At 48.5% G+C, this 15,555-nt stretch overlaps 1 protein-coding gene and 1 pseudogene across 1 annotated transcript; one reads left to right on the plus strand and one right to left on the minus strand.

The window, feature by feature from the left end:
• Nucleotides 1-4,193: 4,193 nt before the first annotated feature.
• LOC149324931 (uncharacterized) lies at nt 4,194-5,782 on the plus strand (annotated as a pseudogene).
• Nucleotides 5,783-12,251: 6,469 nt separating this feature from the next.
• On the minus strand, nt 12,252-15,118 carry LOC149324932 (uncharacterized). The gene is made up of 3 exons (XM_089565181.1): nt 15,104-15,118; nt 13,999-14,112; nt 12,252-12,392 (listed from the first exon to the last, which is right to left on the minus strand). Exons 1-3 carry the CDS (start codon nt 15,116-15,118, stop codon nt 12,252-12,254), a joined length of 270 nt encoding a protein of 89 aa, XP_089421307.1.
• Between the last annotated feature and the right edge of the window lie 437 nt (nt 15,119-15,555).

The raw sequence follows: 15,555 nt of genomic DNA on the forward strand, positions 1-15,555 counted from the left end.
ACCGAGTGGTCAGAGTCTGGTCGCCACTCGCGTACCTGCTGGAGGATCCCCTTACGGGGAAAACCAGCCGTGCCCACATCGCAGACCTGAAGGCCTACGCGTCACGGTCTGACGAGCTTGCGCCGATACCCATTGGTATCAAAGGCAAGCGCAAAGGCACAACTGGTGCTGCGGAACGCAAGCGTACGGAGCACCGGTACAATCTGAGGCGACGGTCACCGGTGTGATTAATGCCCGACGGCGGACTTTTCCGCAACCGAAGCCACGCAGCCTCAGCTAGCTGGCGAGCTTTCTCGTCAGGCCCTACCTAGGCGAAGCACGGTGTGTTATTTTTTTTTTTGTTTTTGCAGCATGCTCAGTTCCAGCCTTGTGTGTTTATCTATTTATTTATTTGTTTTGTTTGAGTCAGTTTCTAGCCACTTTCGTTTCCCCGCTTGTACGTCTGTTTTCGTTCTAACGTACCGAGATGTACATAGGCAAACTTCAGCCCGCTCGTGCTTGCTCTTATCTGCTAGAAGGAATAGATTGGGTGTCGTTTGCATGGCGCGCCTCTTCTCATTTCCGGCCCGACTGTGGGTGGTGGGCTCGTTAAGGAGCCGTGTGTCGCGGTGCGAGTTTTGTGCGGCCCGCATGGAGGGCAAGTTGGCGGGGCGTTTGGGGCGATGGGGGGCGGAAAGTGCACCCTTTGACCCTTGCCGCGGCGCCTCTGGACGCTTCTGATGAGGGGATCGTTGTCGCCGACCAGCGTCCGCGCACTTGCCGGTGTATGCGTGGTTGTGGCTGTGACTGTGTGCGCGCGTAACCATGAGCCAAGGCGACGCCTGTGAGTTGTGCCGTTGTGTCCTTCTGCGTGAGCGCGAGGATGAGAAGGACCCCTCGCTGTGGACAAGGTTACACATCTGGACGCCGCCGAACGTCCTCGCCCGTTTCAGCCGGCGTGAAAGGGGTGCACTAACTTTCTTGTGCCCGAACGTGATGTCGTGTCCAAGGGCGCGAGGTCAGTGCTCTGCCGCGGCCCCGTCGTCATCAACGCACCCTACATCAACGGAAAGAAGACCGCCATCAGTCGTCGGCCCTCCCAACCCGTTCAACTTGAAGCCTACGTGCGGTGAGTCGCCGACCGGCCCACTGGGCCGCGCTATCGAACTTTGAGGCTGACATCCACCTGTCACATAGTTGTACAGTTGAATTCACATCGCAGTATATATTATCTGCAAGCTGTTTTGATTTACTGAAGCGTATGGCAGTGTTTGTTTGTTTGCCTTGTTTTCCCTTTGTTTTCTTACGTTGTTCTGGCTGGAACTGAAGTGTAGCTTATTTTTTTTGTGTATTGATTTCTTTATTTTGGCCGCGTGCTTTGCCGATGGGTAGGAGGGCATTTAAGGAGAGGGGGATGTGGGAATCCTGGCTTTCCGCCGTTGCCTTTGCGCGGCTCTGCCGGCTTCCTGCGTTGTTTCTCCTCTTTCCCTTGCTCCCGCCTCAGGCGGTGGAGAGGCGGCTAGGTGACTAATCACTGTCATTTGGCCACAGCTCCGCCCCGGCTCCCCAACGGCCTTTGCCATTGGCGCCTTTTGGCGGGAAATCGGGACCCGCTACGGGCGGCCGCGCACGGCGCGACCGTCCGAGCGGGGCCCAGAGAGAGAGATCCCTCCGAGACAGCGTAAGATGCGTACGCTACTGTTTGTCCGTGCCGGCTTTGCCGCTCGGACCAGTGCTTACTCGAGCTCGCCCGCACGTGTCCTCTGACCTGCAGCGGCTCGAGCCTGTCCAGCGGGGTCCAGCGACCTCTGACAGGCGTACCTTGCGTTGTTTGCCCACTCTCTCTCGCAACCGGCCCAACGGCCGACACGAGAGAGAGATCACAGCACTGCCGCGGGGACATTCTCCTGCAGCGGCGTGCTAGCGGTGCGCATTACTCGAGTCGCTTCGTGCGCGCAGCGGAGCCTTCCTCCTCGCGCGCCCCCGGGACGGGGTGACTATTGAGTGTGTGTGTATCTGCTGGAGGACGACGTGAATAAACGTCTCCTTTGTGAACTTGGAGGCCTATTTCTTTGCGGCGAATCGCTCTCCTCCCAGCGGAGGTTGAGTGCACCGCATCGGTGTCCCAGTGTGTGTGTGGTGACGGCTGATCGGGGCCCTTGGCTCGCGCGAAGCTCGAACCCGCGGTGGGTTGGGGCCTGTGTCCACGTAGAAACCCACACGGTAGCCCTAAAATTTAACATGCAGGAAACCAATATAATGTTGAAGCCTCGCAAAGGAACAGCAGTTTACAGTTGGTAGCGAGATACTGGAAGTGCCAAGGGAATCGGTCTACTTAGGGCAGGTTGTGGCCGCTGATCTGGATCATGAGAGAAAAATAACTAGAATAAGAATTGGGGAAGCGCATATGGGAGGTTCTCTCAGATCATGAATGGCAATTTACCAATATGCTTCAGGAGGAAAGTGTACAGCACTTGTATCTTACGGGTAGTCATATATGGGGCTGGAAGGTGGAGGTTAACGAAAAGGGTACAGCTTAGTTAAGGACAACTGAGCGATATATAGAACGAAAAACTGTAGGTGTAACGTTAAGAGACCGGAAGCGCGCGGAGCGGGTGAGGTAACAAACGCGGGTTCATGACACCGTAGTCGAAACCAAGAGGAAGAAATGGGCTTCGGCATGGCATGTAATGCGAAGACAAGATATCCGACGGTCCTTAAGAGTAACCGAGTAGATTCCAAGAGAGGGAAAGCGTTGCGGGGGCGCAAGGAAGTTAGGTGGGCAGTTGAGAGTCGGATGGTTGCAGGGTCACGGTGGGCACAACTGGCAAAGGACAGGGTTGAATGGAGAGACATGAGAGATGTCTTTGCTGTGCAGTGGGCGTAGTCAAGCTGATGATGATGATTGTGACGGTGCTTCATCGGTCCTCCTAACCTCACCAAGCCCTGTGATGTCCCATTTGAAGCCAGGTAGTTCCTTGAAAAGCCCGGCTAGACTAGCTGCATTGGATAATGCTCTAGCATTAAACGTTGCAAAGTTCAGTTTCCAATGGTGGCCTGTTTGGAGCCAGAGATTCCGTAGCACCCGTCGCTGCGTCAGAGGTTTGACCACCGCCTCACTCACTTGCTCCGTACTGGCTCGGGACTGATGGCCGAGGGTTACTAGGTGTATTTGGATAAGAGGTTGTGGCCAGGTGCTGCACTAGGGTGACCAAATTCTGTTCCCGTTAGGGGGCGCATTGTCGGTTCTGGTCACCGCGATGAAGCCGCAGCCCACGTCTGGTTATGCAATGACAGATTTCCATGTAGATATAATTACAGGTAGATGGATATGTAGATAGAGCTAGCAAATTAGACTTTAACAATCTTTTCATCTGTAAACTGTTTGAGGGTACTAACTCCTGTACCAGTCATGAGTATCTCAATTTGAAGACAGAGATCGTAAAGTTGGTAAATTTGTTTTGTGAAGAAAGGAAATGGCGGAGTATCTGGCGGACACCTGAACTCCACCCTAAAAGAACCCCACCGTAAGAGAAGAAGGTGGGAGTAAAAGAAGAAAGACGAAGCGGTACCTTATTGGAGGTCTCCGGTGTGATTTCTACCACCTAATAATATTTAACATGCACTCACATTGCACAGCAGACTCACCCTTTCTTGCGTTCCACCTGCATCGAAACACGACAGCTGCGGTCGGCTTCGAACCCGTGCACTCCTGACTCAGTTTTTTAAGGTACCTTTTTGGAAGAAACTGCTACCTTATTTAAGTTTGCTTACCAAATTGTTTATTTGGGTAATCCCATTCTGTGAACATATGTGTGCCGGTGTAAACGCAGGGAAATTTTTAGGCAAGGACAATTTTATCTGACTTTAACCTTTAACACCGCTTATTACGTATGTCGGAGATTTTTTTGAACATAGCTGATATTCTTTGCAGCCAGAAAGACAGCTAATTCATTCCCCTTGTACCGAAAACCACCCACTGTAAATTTGTTAAGTCATTATTCAACTGTCTGCAAAGCATCAAGGTGGTCGCAGTGACATGCGGCAGTATATCATCCCAATCTATTTCATTTTATTCTGCTTTATCTCATTCGAATGAACTTGGCGAACTGTGCAATCGATCCGACGCGTGTGTTGTGAATTCTATTAAAAAAAGGCAAGTTGACGCTTTAATTGATGCCTACACATTTGAAAATGTGGTGCTTTATTCCTAGGTGGCTATACATGAGCCATGTGGGCGAATAAAAGAGCAGAAATTAAAATCAGTCATGATTAGCCACCTGTAAGGAAGTGAAGCAGCAGTCTATGAGAAGATAATTTGTTGCCATTGCTGCCCGCACTAGCCACACGAACGCTGGACATTAAAGGTGCACTGAAGAGGAATTTGAACTTGTCTTTTTGCCGCGGGAACTCGATCTACACGTTCCTAGCATTCTTAGAAACTGCGACTTATTGCCCTGTGTGGCCAATTTCCCTAAGTAAATCGAATTAACGTCCGGCTCCCGCCTTTTTTTTGAATTCTGCCTCGTACGGTGGGCGGAGTCGACGAACGCGTGGAGTGCCTTTCACCCAGTCCCGTGGCGGCTTGCCGCTCTGCCATCGGCGGAGTAATACGTAGTAGAACGTAGTAGCAAATAGTCCGCGCGTATTTTTATTTCTGCGGGCTTATTTTGCGGCTATATTATCTGCGAATGAAACTATTTATTGATGAAAACCTAAAAAACAAAATAAAGAGAAAGCAAAGCCTCCACGGAGCTGGCTGAAAGGAACTTCACGCGTTGGTCGACTCCGCCCATCGTACGAGGCAGAATTCAAAAAAGAGGGCGGGAGCCGGACGTTAATTCGATTTAATTAGGGAAATCGGCCATACAGGGCAATAAGTTGCAGTTTCTAAGAATGCTAGGAACATGTAGATCTAGTTCCCGCGGCAAAAAGACAAGTTCAGAATCCTCTTCAGTGCACCTTTAAAGGGTTCGGCGAAACGATACATATGAGCTTAGTTGAGCGCATCGCCCTGTTAGAGAAGGCATTGCATCCGTGTCGGATGTCAGAAAGTGTCTGCATTACCATGTACTTGATGTGCTTCTCCCGAGTGGTGATAAACCAGACAGCAGAAGCAGGGCCTCTTTCTCTACTTTTGACGACTTCATTAACCACAGCCATGCTGCTATCAGAAGAGACCTATCAGAAGAGACCTGTTTAGCACTCTCGATCAGAAGAGTGCACTTAATCTGATACAAAAATTCAGTCTGAGCAGCCTGAAAGTTCAGTAGTGTATCGGTCATATGCAGCAAGAAAGAACACAGGCATGTGTGATTACATGGAAGAGAATGTTGCCAGTGAGCGTGAGCAGATATTGCTTTTTTGTTTCCAGTCGCAGTTCCTGAAGAACATGCTCGTAAAGTATGGAACTGAAGTCGTTTGTTTGGATTCCACTCATAAGACACTTGACTATGCAGTGCCACGTTTTAGTCTTGTAGTGAAAACTTCATTAGAGTACGCAACTGCTGGAGTGCTCATTGTGCAGTTCGAAACTGCTTGTTGTATAGCTGGAGCTTTAAACTTGCTTAGACGGTGGAGTGAAATTATACCTCTGCAATACTGGAGAGTGGATTACAGTCAGGCAGAAATGGTTGCCATCCACCAAGTGTTGCCAGGAAGCAAAATAATTATCTGCGGTTTCCACAGAGGTCAGGCGTGGCAGAAATGGCTCCGCAGAAAAGGGAATGATGTGTCACATCCTGATGAAGTGCCTAAGGTTATGAAGCGCATATCCAGCGCTTCTAATCCAGATGAATTTTAGAACTCACTGGAAGCTCTCATGGCTTAACTTATTTTCAAACAGTGTGGCTGTCTGTGAAAGAGCTGTGGGTTCTGTACTACCGGCCTGTACCTGATGTTGTGCTTATCACGTAGAACGGGATCGAGGCTCAGAACAGAGCGCTGAAGGTATAATATGTAAAGAGTGCCAGCTGGAAGCAATTTCTTACCTCCCTTATTACAGCCCCTGTTTACTCATGTTAGCCAGATGGTGAGATAAAAATTGCAGGAGTCACAAATCAGGCTGTCAGCGCTATACAGACAGTGCAATGAAAATGTCCTTGCATATCTGCGCGGGCGCCCTCGCAACTTCGTTAAGCTCGTGTTGAGGACGCTTGAAAATGCAGAAGAATGCACCCGTCCTCATGAAGCTCAGCTTCCAATCAATGGGAAATTTTCCGTTCGCTCCGAGTGGACTGATGCATCTCACATTGTTGATTTCAACAAGCCCTCATGGATATGCCTTGATTTTTGCAAGCACAAGTGCCCCTACAAACATTTCTGCGCAGTTTTAAATTTGTCGAAGGAAGGACTTACCTGTCCCTGCCTCCTGAATATCTTAATGGGCCGCACATAACATAGGAAGCATTGGACATACATATCTTTCACACGCAAGGAACAAATAGGTTTAGTGATGTGTGTTACTCCACCATACGGTTCTTGAAAAGTGTGAGAAATGTCATGCTATTTTTTTTCAGTGCCACAGTAACGAAGCGCCATATGAAGTAAGTGAATTGCTCGATAATGCTTTTGCTAGGCTACCAAGCACTGTGCCAGAATGTCATTGTGTCCATGTTCGAAGCGCACCAAAAAAGGGGTGCTCTTCCTTGAAACCCCTTCCAAAACGAAGGTGCCTTCAGCATGACTGACATTTTAGCCTACTGGCTTAGGGTGATAGATGTGCCGTAGCCAGGGGATGTTGACTGAACACCACCCTAAATTCTCTTAGCGCTGCATCTTCCCTCTGCCCCTCCTTTCGGCATTTTTTTCGCCGATGTTATTTTCACAGTGCATCGATAGAGTAAAATGTAAAAACGAAGAGCGTTGGTTTATTCTCGAAAAGACTGATGTTTTCGCGGCACTATAATCGGAAGCGAAAATTATTGCAGAAAAGAGTCACTCTCCTTCACCATCGAAACACTTACGTATGGCAGTTTTTTTAATTGTAGGCACAGTTCACCAAATTAAACATATCGTTTGAGACCAGCCTTTTTAACCCTTTATATTGCCCCCAATTGTTCATAAACTATCGCGAAAATAAAAAGCGCTCATTTTATACCGCCTCTGTGGCGGGGTGTAGGTTCATCTGCATCGGAGAGAAGTTTTGGCAAACGTAATTCCTTCGCAGTTGCTGACTTCCTTGAACAGCAGAAGCTTTTGTGTTGTATAATATGTGAATGTATACAACAAATACAAATATACAAATAATAAAATACAGATACAAATATAGAAGTTAATGACATCCTACTCGAAATTAAGAGAGAAATGGCCAGGGCATGTAATGCGAAGGCAAGAAAACCCCTGGTTCTCAAAGGTAACGGAGTGGATTCAAATAGAAGGCAAGCGTAACTGGGATCGCCAGAAAGGTAGGTGAGCGGAGGAGATTAAGTTGTGGGAAACATTTGAGAGGCGTTTGAGCTGCAGTGATTATAGTCAGGCTGATGATTACGTTGCGCAAATAATGTAAACAGCCGCAATTTTTCATTCGAATTTTTTTGTGTGTGCGCGAGAAAACTGTTCTTCACGTACCGATTCCTCACAGCGTGCGCTTCTATATTTATGTATATATTACAGCTAACGGAACTGCGAACCATTCGGCAAAATTAAAGCGGAAAAATGAGTAAGGTATTGTTTGGGTGTAGGCTTTCTTGTTGTTTTATTTTGCCGATTGCTTATACCCCCCCCCCCCCCGATAAATTTTGGCTACACCATTGAAACACAGCGCTGCAAAGATTGAGCGTTAAGGATGAGTTCTGAAAAAAAAATTTCGCTGTATTCATGGTGTTGTGGTTTTATTGTACATCAGATAGGTTATTGGCATTAAAAGTTGTTTGAGTTAGCATCATCATCCTCAGCCTGACTACGCCCACTGCATGGCAAAGGCCTGTCCCATGTCTCTGAACTCATAAATCAGCCAACGCGGGAGGGCTGGGAGGCGGCCCTGTCCAGCTCGGACCTCGAGGAACAACGAGCCCTCGTCACCAGAGCACGGGCAGCGGCACTTGCCAACGCCGTCCCGGACTAGGGACCCGATCAGCCTTCCCTTCAACTAAGGCATTGTGGCTTTCAATAAATGTTTTAATCATCATCATCCCAATAACCCTGTCGTTCGCCAGTTGCATCCAACGTATCATCGCAAACTTCTTAAACTCCTCCGCCCACCTGATTTTCTGCCGCCCCTGCCACGCTTGCCTTCTCTTGGAATTGACTCCGTTACTCCTTAGGACCAGCGGTTATCTTGCCTTTGTGTAGAATCCACGATCTGTCCAGGTTAAGAGCTAATATTTTGTGCCTGATAGACTGTCAACCGGTGCAGATTATGCATTATTCTTTTTTGCATAAGTGCCCATGGCATGTACTGTCCTACTGTCGAATATGATTCGCAATATGATACAGCTTTTTTTATGGTCAAACTTTGACAGTGCAATTATGTTGCCATTGCACAGCTGACTGAATTTTATGCTTGCTTAGTGGCACAAGTTAGAATCTATTTTGTAGAATAGTGTTTTCCGTACTTGTTTTTCAAGCGAAAATAACACATGCGGTCAATCATTGTATGTCCTGCTGGGAGCCTCGTGCCATAGCAGGAAAGAATGAATGAGGCATATGTGTGGAGTAATAGTCGTGATGCCTCTGGAAATTCATGTTTGCCACAATATGTGCACTTTAGGATACGAATGCAGTTAATATATCTCTACACCTGGGTCCAGTCAAATGTGCACCAGCCAATCACAATCTGGTTAAAATACTCTGCGTGCCGACTACACTCCATAAATCATGGCACATTCACACACTTGCTGTGCGCGTTTTGCATTACCGCTTCTTTTTACTGCTTGTATGTCTTTGTGTGCCTGTGGTTTTATGTACTATTGTGCTCGACATGAATTGCAGTGCGTCTGCAGTGAAAGAACTGAAGAGTGGTTTATTGGCACGTTGAAGCGCCGGCAACGAAGACCCGGGCGCAAGTCGTCTAGTAAACAGCGAGACGAGAGCCCGGCACACAAGCTGCAGTTCTCCAGCACGAGCCTTTCACGGGCCGCGCTAGCGCTTCGTCGTCGTTGGTGGCGGTGCTGAATCATCTTCTTCATTCCAACTGTCCCGGCAGAAAGAGGGAGCCATCCCGGCGACTCAAGGCGAGGAGACGACGAGAGGGCTGTAATAAGGCTTCAAGCGGCTGACATGAACGACGTCGCGACCACGGCGGCGATGGTCCAAAGAAGGTGTCACCGGTTCGATGATATAGTTCACTGGTGACGTACGCTCTAAGATGCGGTAAGGACCAATGTGCTTGGCCGAAAATTTGGACGCAGCCGGAACAGAGAGCCAGACCAATGATCCAGTGGAGAAGTGTGTAGCGGGCGTGTCTTGGTCCGTCTCATGTTTCCGGAGCCCTTGACGTTCGGCGGTGAAGTAGCGAGCCAACTGGCGACACTGCTCAGCATGGCGGGTAATGTCAGAAATGGAAGTATATTCTGTGCTGTCGGGGTTGCAGGGAAGGATTGTGTCCAGCAGACAGGAAGGCTCGCGCGCAAATAAAAGAAACAATGGGGAAAAGCCGGTGGTTGCCTGGGATGCGGTGTTATATGCATAGGTCACGAACGGAAGGACTTCATTCCAATTAGAGCTGTCGGAGCTAATGTACTATCAGCGTCAATTGAAACGCCAACAAGCCAATTGAAACGCGAACAGCACAACTCGCAGATATTAGACTAGCGAGGCAAAGTACATGAGAAGTTGATTTTCCCATCAAAGCCAAAAAGACCGCTCTTCTGAAATGTTAATAGCCCATGCCAGTATTTCATCTCCAGCCTCTAATATTCTTGATTTTTTGTGCTCGCGTTTCAGGTGTTTTGTTCGCGTTTCATTTGACGCTGACAGTACATGGCGATCATGTCCCCAAGAGTACGGTTGAATCGTTCGGTGAGGCCGTTGGTTTGGGGGTGGTAAGCGGTAGTGGTACGGTGGACTGAGTGGCACGCATCGAGAAGCTCGCGAACAACTTCAGACAAGAAAACACGGCCGCGGTCACTGAGAAGTTCTCGCGGAGCGCCGTGACGCAGGACGAAGTGATGAAGAAGGAAGGCGACGTCGCGAGCAGTAGCCGCAGGTAGGGCAGTGGTCTCAGCATACCGAGTGAGGTGGTCCACGGCGACTATAATCCATCGATTCCCGGCGGTCGTGAAGGGGAGCGGCCCATATAGGTCGATGCCCACACGATCGAAAGGGCGAGCCAGGCACGGTAATGGCTGTAACGGGGCAGTCGAGGGTCGAGGTGACGACTTCCGCTGCTTCATTCCAGAACCAACGTTTCCACTTCATACACATCTATGTACCTTAAAACAAAGCACCAAACTTTCGCACACATTCATTAATGTCTTTTTTATTGTCTAGCAGATGCAGAAAATTTAGCACAAATTTTTCAACATTGCTGGTTCGCACATGGTTTGTGAATTGAGATGAATTGAGATCTTACATGCAGCAGATATATATTCATACCGAACTATAGATGTGATAAGGCATGCAAAGGGCTGAATTTTTTTCCACACTGAAACGAATGAGCTCGCTGCAATTTGCCAAAGGGTGGACCAAAAACTGGCGGCTGGTCCCCACAAGAACCGGAAGCCTTGTACAACTAAACATGTGTTGGCTTTCATTGCTTGCAAAAAGAGTTGTTTATCGCTCGCCACTGTCTTGCGGTAAAGAGTTCATCGGGCAAACGGGGCGCAGTGTTAACGTAACGCTCTCTGAGCACCGCAACTTACTCGGCAGTGTTGGGACCGGGAGTCCGAGCCAGGAAACGGTCGAGGCGACGGTGAGTCAAATGACTTGTATGTACAATATGTACAAGGGCTTTTACATGATACAAGGGCCAAGAGCACCACGGGCTAGCACAAAGAAGAAGGGCGGCCCCGGCGGCGAGCGTAGCTCCGGCCTGATGGCTATTCTGCTGCCCGTCTGCTCCGCGGGTTCAGCGCAGCTCCGTTTTTAAAGCCGCCAGTGTCGGTTGCGGCAGCCAGCAGTTGAAATCCTCCAATCAGGTCACGGCACTGGCCACCGTTCAAATTAGACCAATGGTCGAGAGGCAACGGCCGGCGAAGTGTCGTAGAAGTTCGCACCGACGGAGAGGAGGGGAGGAGGAAGGGTCCGTGCCCGGCGCCGGCGCGGCGGATGATTCACGCTGCAAGCCGCGACATGTCCGAGAGAGTCTGGGCCTGCTTTGAGCGACGGCGGGCGCGCAGCGCTGGTTTAGACAGGGCAGCCAGCGAAATGTGGGCGCCAGCACAACAGCACCACCGCCGCCAGACAATGCGCCACGAAGACGAGCTACTTCCGCGTGGCTCGGATGCGGGGCGCGCTCGTACGCCAGGCTCGTCCAAGTTCTTGTCCGGTGTTCAGCCGCAGGTAGCTCCAGGCTGCTTTCCGTGAAGAGGTCCCGCTCATCAGGACAGGATCACTGCTCCGCAGCTTTGTCGCCCAGGTGACGGGATCAACTTCGCTCTGTCCTTCGGAAGAGCTTGCTTCTCAGCATCGGTCGTTGATCGTTCTGCGTGTTCCCAAGAACCGACCGACAACAGGCAACACACAACACGAGCAAGTGCCCTCCGTCACCCGTCAAAACGCCAGACTTAAAGGACATAAAAACTCCGCTAGCAATAGTTGTCTCACCTGCCATGATTTATTTCTGCACGGGAGAACAGCGATACGGCTTACTACGGATCGGTTCTTCACACGCTAGCTCGATATCGTGCTCAATTAGCGTCGTCTTTCCGGGACGATCCGAAAACACTTTTTCGAACTCAGAAACAATCGCTCTCAAGTCTTCCTTCTGGGCTTGACTTCACGTGGTTCTAGGTTGACCTGTCGTAACAGTGCATCCGAACCGCATTCCTTCATGTCCGCAGAGGTCAGGATTTCTGCACCTTCCTCGTCCGAACCATAAAAATGACATTCACGACAGCGTGACGCTGAATGTACGGTTTCATCAGGTTACTATGATAGATCTTGGTTGGCCTTCTACCTAGTTTAACTTCGTAGTTGGTATCAGAAAGTTTCGATACCACGTTCGCTGGCCCCTCCCACTGCACGTCAAGCTTATTTTTCTTAGACGGTCGCAGTATCATTACATGGCTGCCCGCTTCGAAAGTGGCATTACTAACACAAGCACACCACTGGCAGCCCGAAGTTTTATTCGGGCGCTTCCGGTGTGGTTAAAGCCGCCAATTTAGCTGTGTTCAAGCCCCAAGCGTTGCCTTTATTGCTTTGAGGCGGGCGAACTTTCCCTTGCCGCAGCTGTCCTTGTAGTCGTCCATCTCGACGCTGTACACCGCCAGTCCGGTGTAGTCACTCGGCATCACTCGCAGCCTGGCCCTAGTCTGTAGACGGTAAGAAGATGACAGGGAATTGAACACCTCGTTGTTTATTTCAAATTCATTTCACTTTGGTTCCGCCCTGTTACGATCCTTTTCCTGCTTCTGTTTAGCTGATTACTACAAGTCTCTGAGCCTTTGGGGCCCTAGCTCCACTATCCATGACGATCATCTCTCATCAAGGCAACCTTTCCTTCCGTTCGTAATCTTTCAGTTCAAGATTTGTCGCCATTTGGCTAGTTAAATAGAAAAAATAGATTTGCTTGATTGCGAATATCAGGAATTATGCCAACAATGAACACGGCAACAACGAAAATTTTTTATGTGCTGAAATCATGCGTAGTTTTGTTGACTAGGCAACCTGGAATACTTGACTTTCGCAACTCTGCATATAGTATTGGAACCCTTTTTGCTTAAGAAGTGAAACCTGTCAATTCAGTGGAATTTTGGAAACTAACGCAGCGCTTGAGGCTGACGTGGTATACGCATGAAAGCCACTTGGCCAAAAGCAATGATTACCTGAACGTCTCAAGTGGCCAAGGCAGGCAAGTTGGGACAATCATCCTATCAGAAAGCCTCTGGCAGGTCTCTGAGCCTTTGGGGCCCAAGCTACACTATCCATGACGATAATTCCTCATCATGGCAAACTTTCCTCCTGTTCGTATCTGCCTGCGGTTTCACATGTGGCGATAACTCTTGCTGCTTTGAACAAATATTTATCAAGATGCTTTTGAAGACACTACCATTTCATTTACGGACTTCCTCGCAGACAGCAAGCTGTCATTAAGGACTGTCCTCAGACCCCTCATGCTTGCTTGGAGGTGCTTCCATTTGGTAGAGCCTTAAAGCTTCACACCGCTAGTGTACGGGATTCTATGCTTGTTAATGCAAATCATGTTCCCAGTTTTTCTCGCCCAGCATTGTTATTTTATCTTATTTATTACCTGATAATAAGGTGATGCCAAGAGAAAATAGAGTGTAGCAGGAACTTAAAGGAAGGCTGAGTTCTTGGTTCTGCCTGCGGTTGCACATGTGGTAATAACTCTTGCCGCTTTGAACAAATTCATAAAGCGAAAATGGGGCTGCAAATGTTTCAATGCTGTTGCAGCCGCAAGAGCGGAAAACTTTAGTCGACAACAGACATAAGCGATAGTGCACATTCTTGAGATGTTTGCCCATCTCGCTTGCTTCCTTGTGTCACTTCATTGCGATTATATTGCGATGAATTTCGTTCGATTTACTGTGGGCTGGTAAATTAGCCTGGCAGCTCTCCTAACCAGTGGCAGGCGAGCCACCGCCCACCTTCCCGACAGAGATATGTACATATAACAAATTCGAGCTGACCTGAACTGGTCTGCATATTCGGAGCAGTAGTGTAAAAAATCGCGGCGTTTTCTGTTTTGTATCTTACCGCAGTTTGCTCGGTGCTAGTGCTCACGCTTTTTGTCCTCCATGTTTGATTGCATCATGTACTCTGAAGTCGAGAACAATACCTACTCCTTCCCTTGCGTAACCACAGTGCTATACTCCTCGATCCCCGCTTCGCCCCGTGCTACAGAAGCACAAGAGTTAGGGTTAGTTCGAAGCTCTCAACATGGCGCAGGTCATTTACCTTCTTTTGGAACGTGACTGCCGAGTCGAACAGCGCAAGGAATTTCTTATTCTCGTCAGCCGCGTAGACTGTCTCTTCTTCGGTGACGTCCTTCTCGGCCCTCATCCTGCACACCTGCAAGTAGGAAAGAACGGTTCCTGCTGATTCTTAATGAATGGTTCTTAATGACTTCTTAATTCTTAATGGTTCTTAATGACTTGATGACTTGATGTTCAATTTAGTTCCTCGTTTTCTGTCACTGCCGTCTGAACAGGAGAGGAGAACTCCGTCAAGCGGATAGCCGCTTTTTTTCTCCCCTCCTCGATCAAATTGTATTTGATTTGGTGGAAATATAGCATTATTATTATTATTATTATTATTATTATTATTATTATTATTATATTATTAATCGGCGCTTACGGGAACATGACATGCCACGTGTTCACAGAAGTTTTCAGCCATCGTGATAAGCAGCAACATTGAGTCCCCTACGGAATTAAATAGTTCTTAAACGCGCAAGTTCAAGTGAAGCGTTTCTTACGGCGAATCTCACAATTTCATATATTCTCCGATGCCTTAAATGGAAGCCATGCGTACTATTGTGAACAGTTTAAATTTAGAGGTGAGTGTTTCACGCTGCATAAAAAAGAAATGATAGCATGCCACACCGTTATCTTCACCTGTAATTTTCTTCCCTCCACACTACATACCCTGCTCATCCCTCTTATTACTTCGTTATTTTGACCAGTACAATATTTACTCTCCCTTGCTCCCTGTCTACCTTTGATCTCTTGCAGTCTTGTGACTTGAAATCTGCCATTTCCCTTTCCATAGCTCCTCAAGTTTTTGCAGCATAGCTGAGCACGGCAAGAAAAAGTGTCTTTATGCTTCACTTTTATGGATTCTAGTAAGCCACCAACCGTGACCTCAGGGAACATGACAAATACTTTCTACCACAGTTGAAGGTTTCTCTCATAATTTTTATAACTAGCATTCTGCATTGTCTGTACATGCCCTCGACCGTCTCCGATTCTTTCATAGCCTTACATAGGAGGACAGTGCCATTCGTTAATGTAGGTACAAATAGTGCGCATACGCACGGCGCATGCTTCATCAACGCACTCACCGCCGCGTAGTCCATGTTGAGGGTGCTCTCGGACACTTCTCGCCTTGAGGCCTCGTTCCATGTGGTCTTCATGTGGTAGGTCCTCGCGTACAAGGCGAAAGATAGCAGAGCGTACCGTCCACGCCTGGCTATGTCCTCTAGCTCGTTCCTCAAGAAGTCTTTGACGAGGGCCTGAATAAAGGAGAGAGGAAGAGTAGCGTTAGCATATGAACAAGAAAAAAAGGAGTACCGAGTAGGTAAGTAGAGGGAAATGCGTACCTGTAATGAATCCGGGTAAATATTAAAAAAATAGACGAAAAATAAAGAAAGAGGCGAGCGGGAAAATGAGGGCATGCATGCCTTGTGCAGCATCACTGGTCGAAACCCAAAATTATTCAAGTTTGCACCCGAATGCTAGGCTGAGTTTCCATGCGCGAGAGATGGAAACTGCTTAGGCTTCTTTTCAAGACCTA

Source organism: Amblyomma mixtum, unplaced genomic scaffold, assembly GCF_055824585.1.
Source record: "Amblyomma mixtum isolate Tamu unplaced genomic scaffold, ASM5582458v1 scaffold_113, whole genome shotgun sequence".
Taxonomy (NCBI): Eukaryota; Metazoa; Arthropoda; class Arachnida; order Ixodida; family Ixodidae; genus Amblyomma; species Amblyomma mixtum.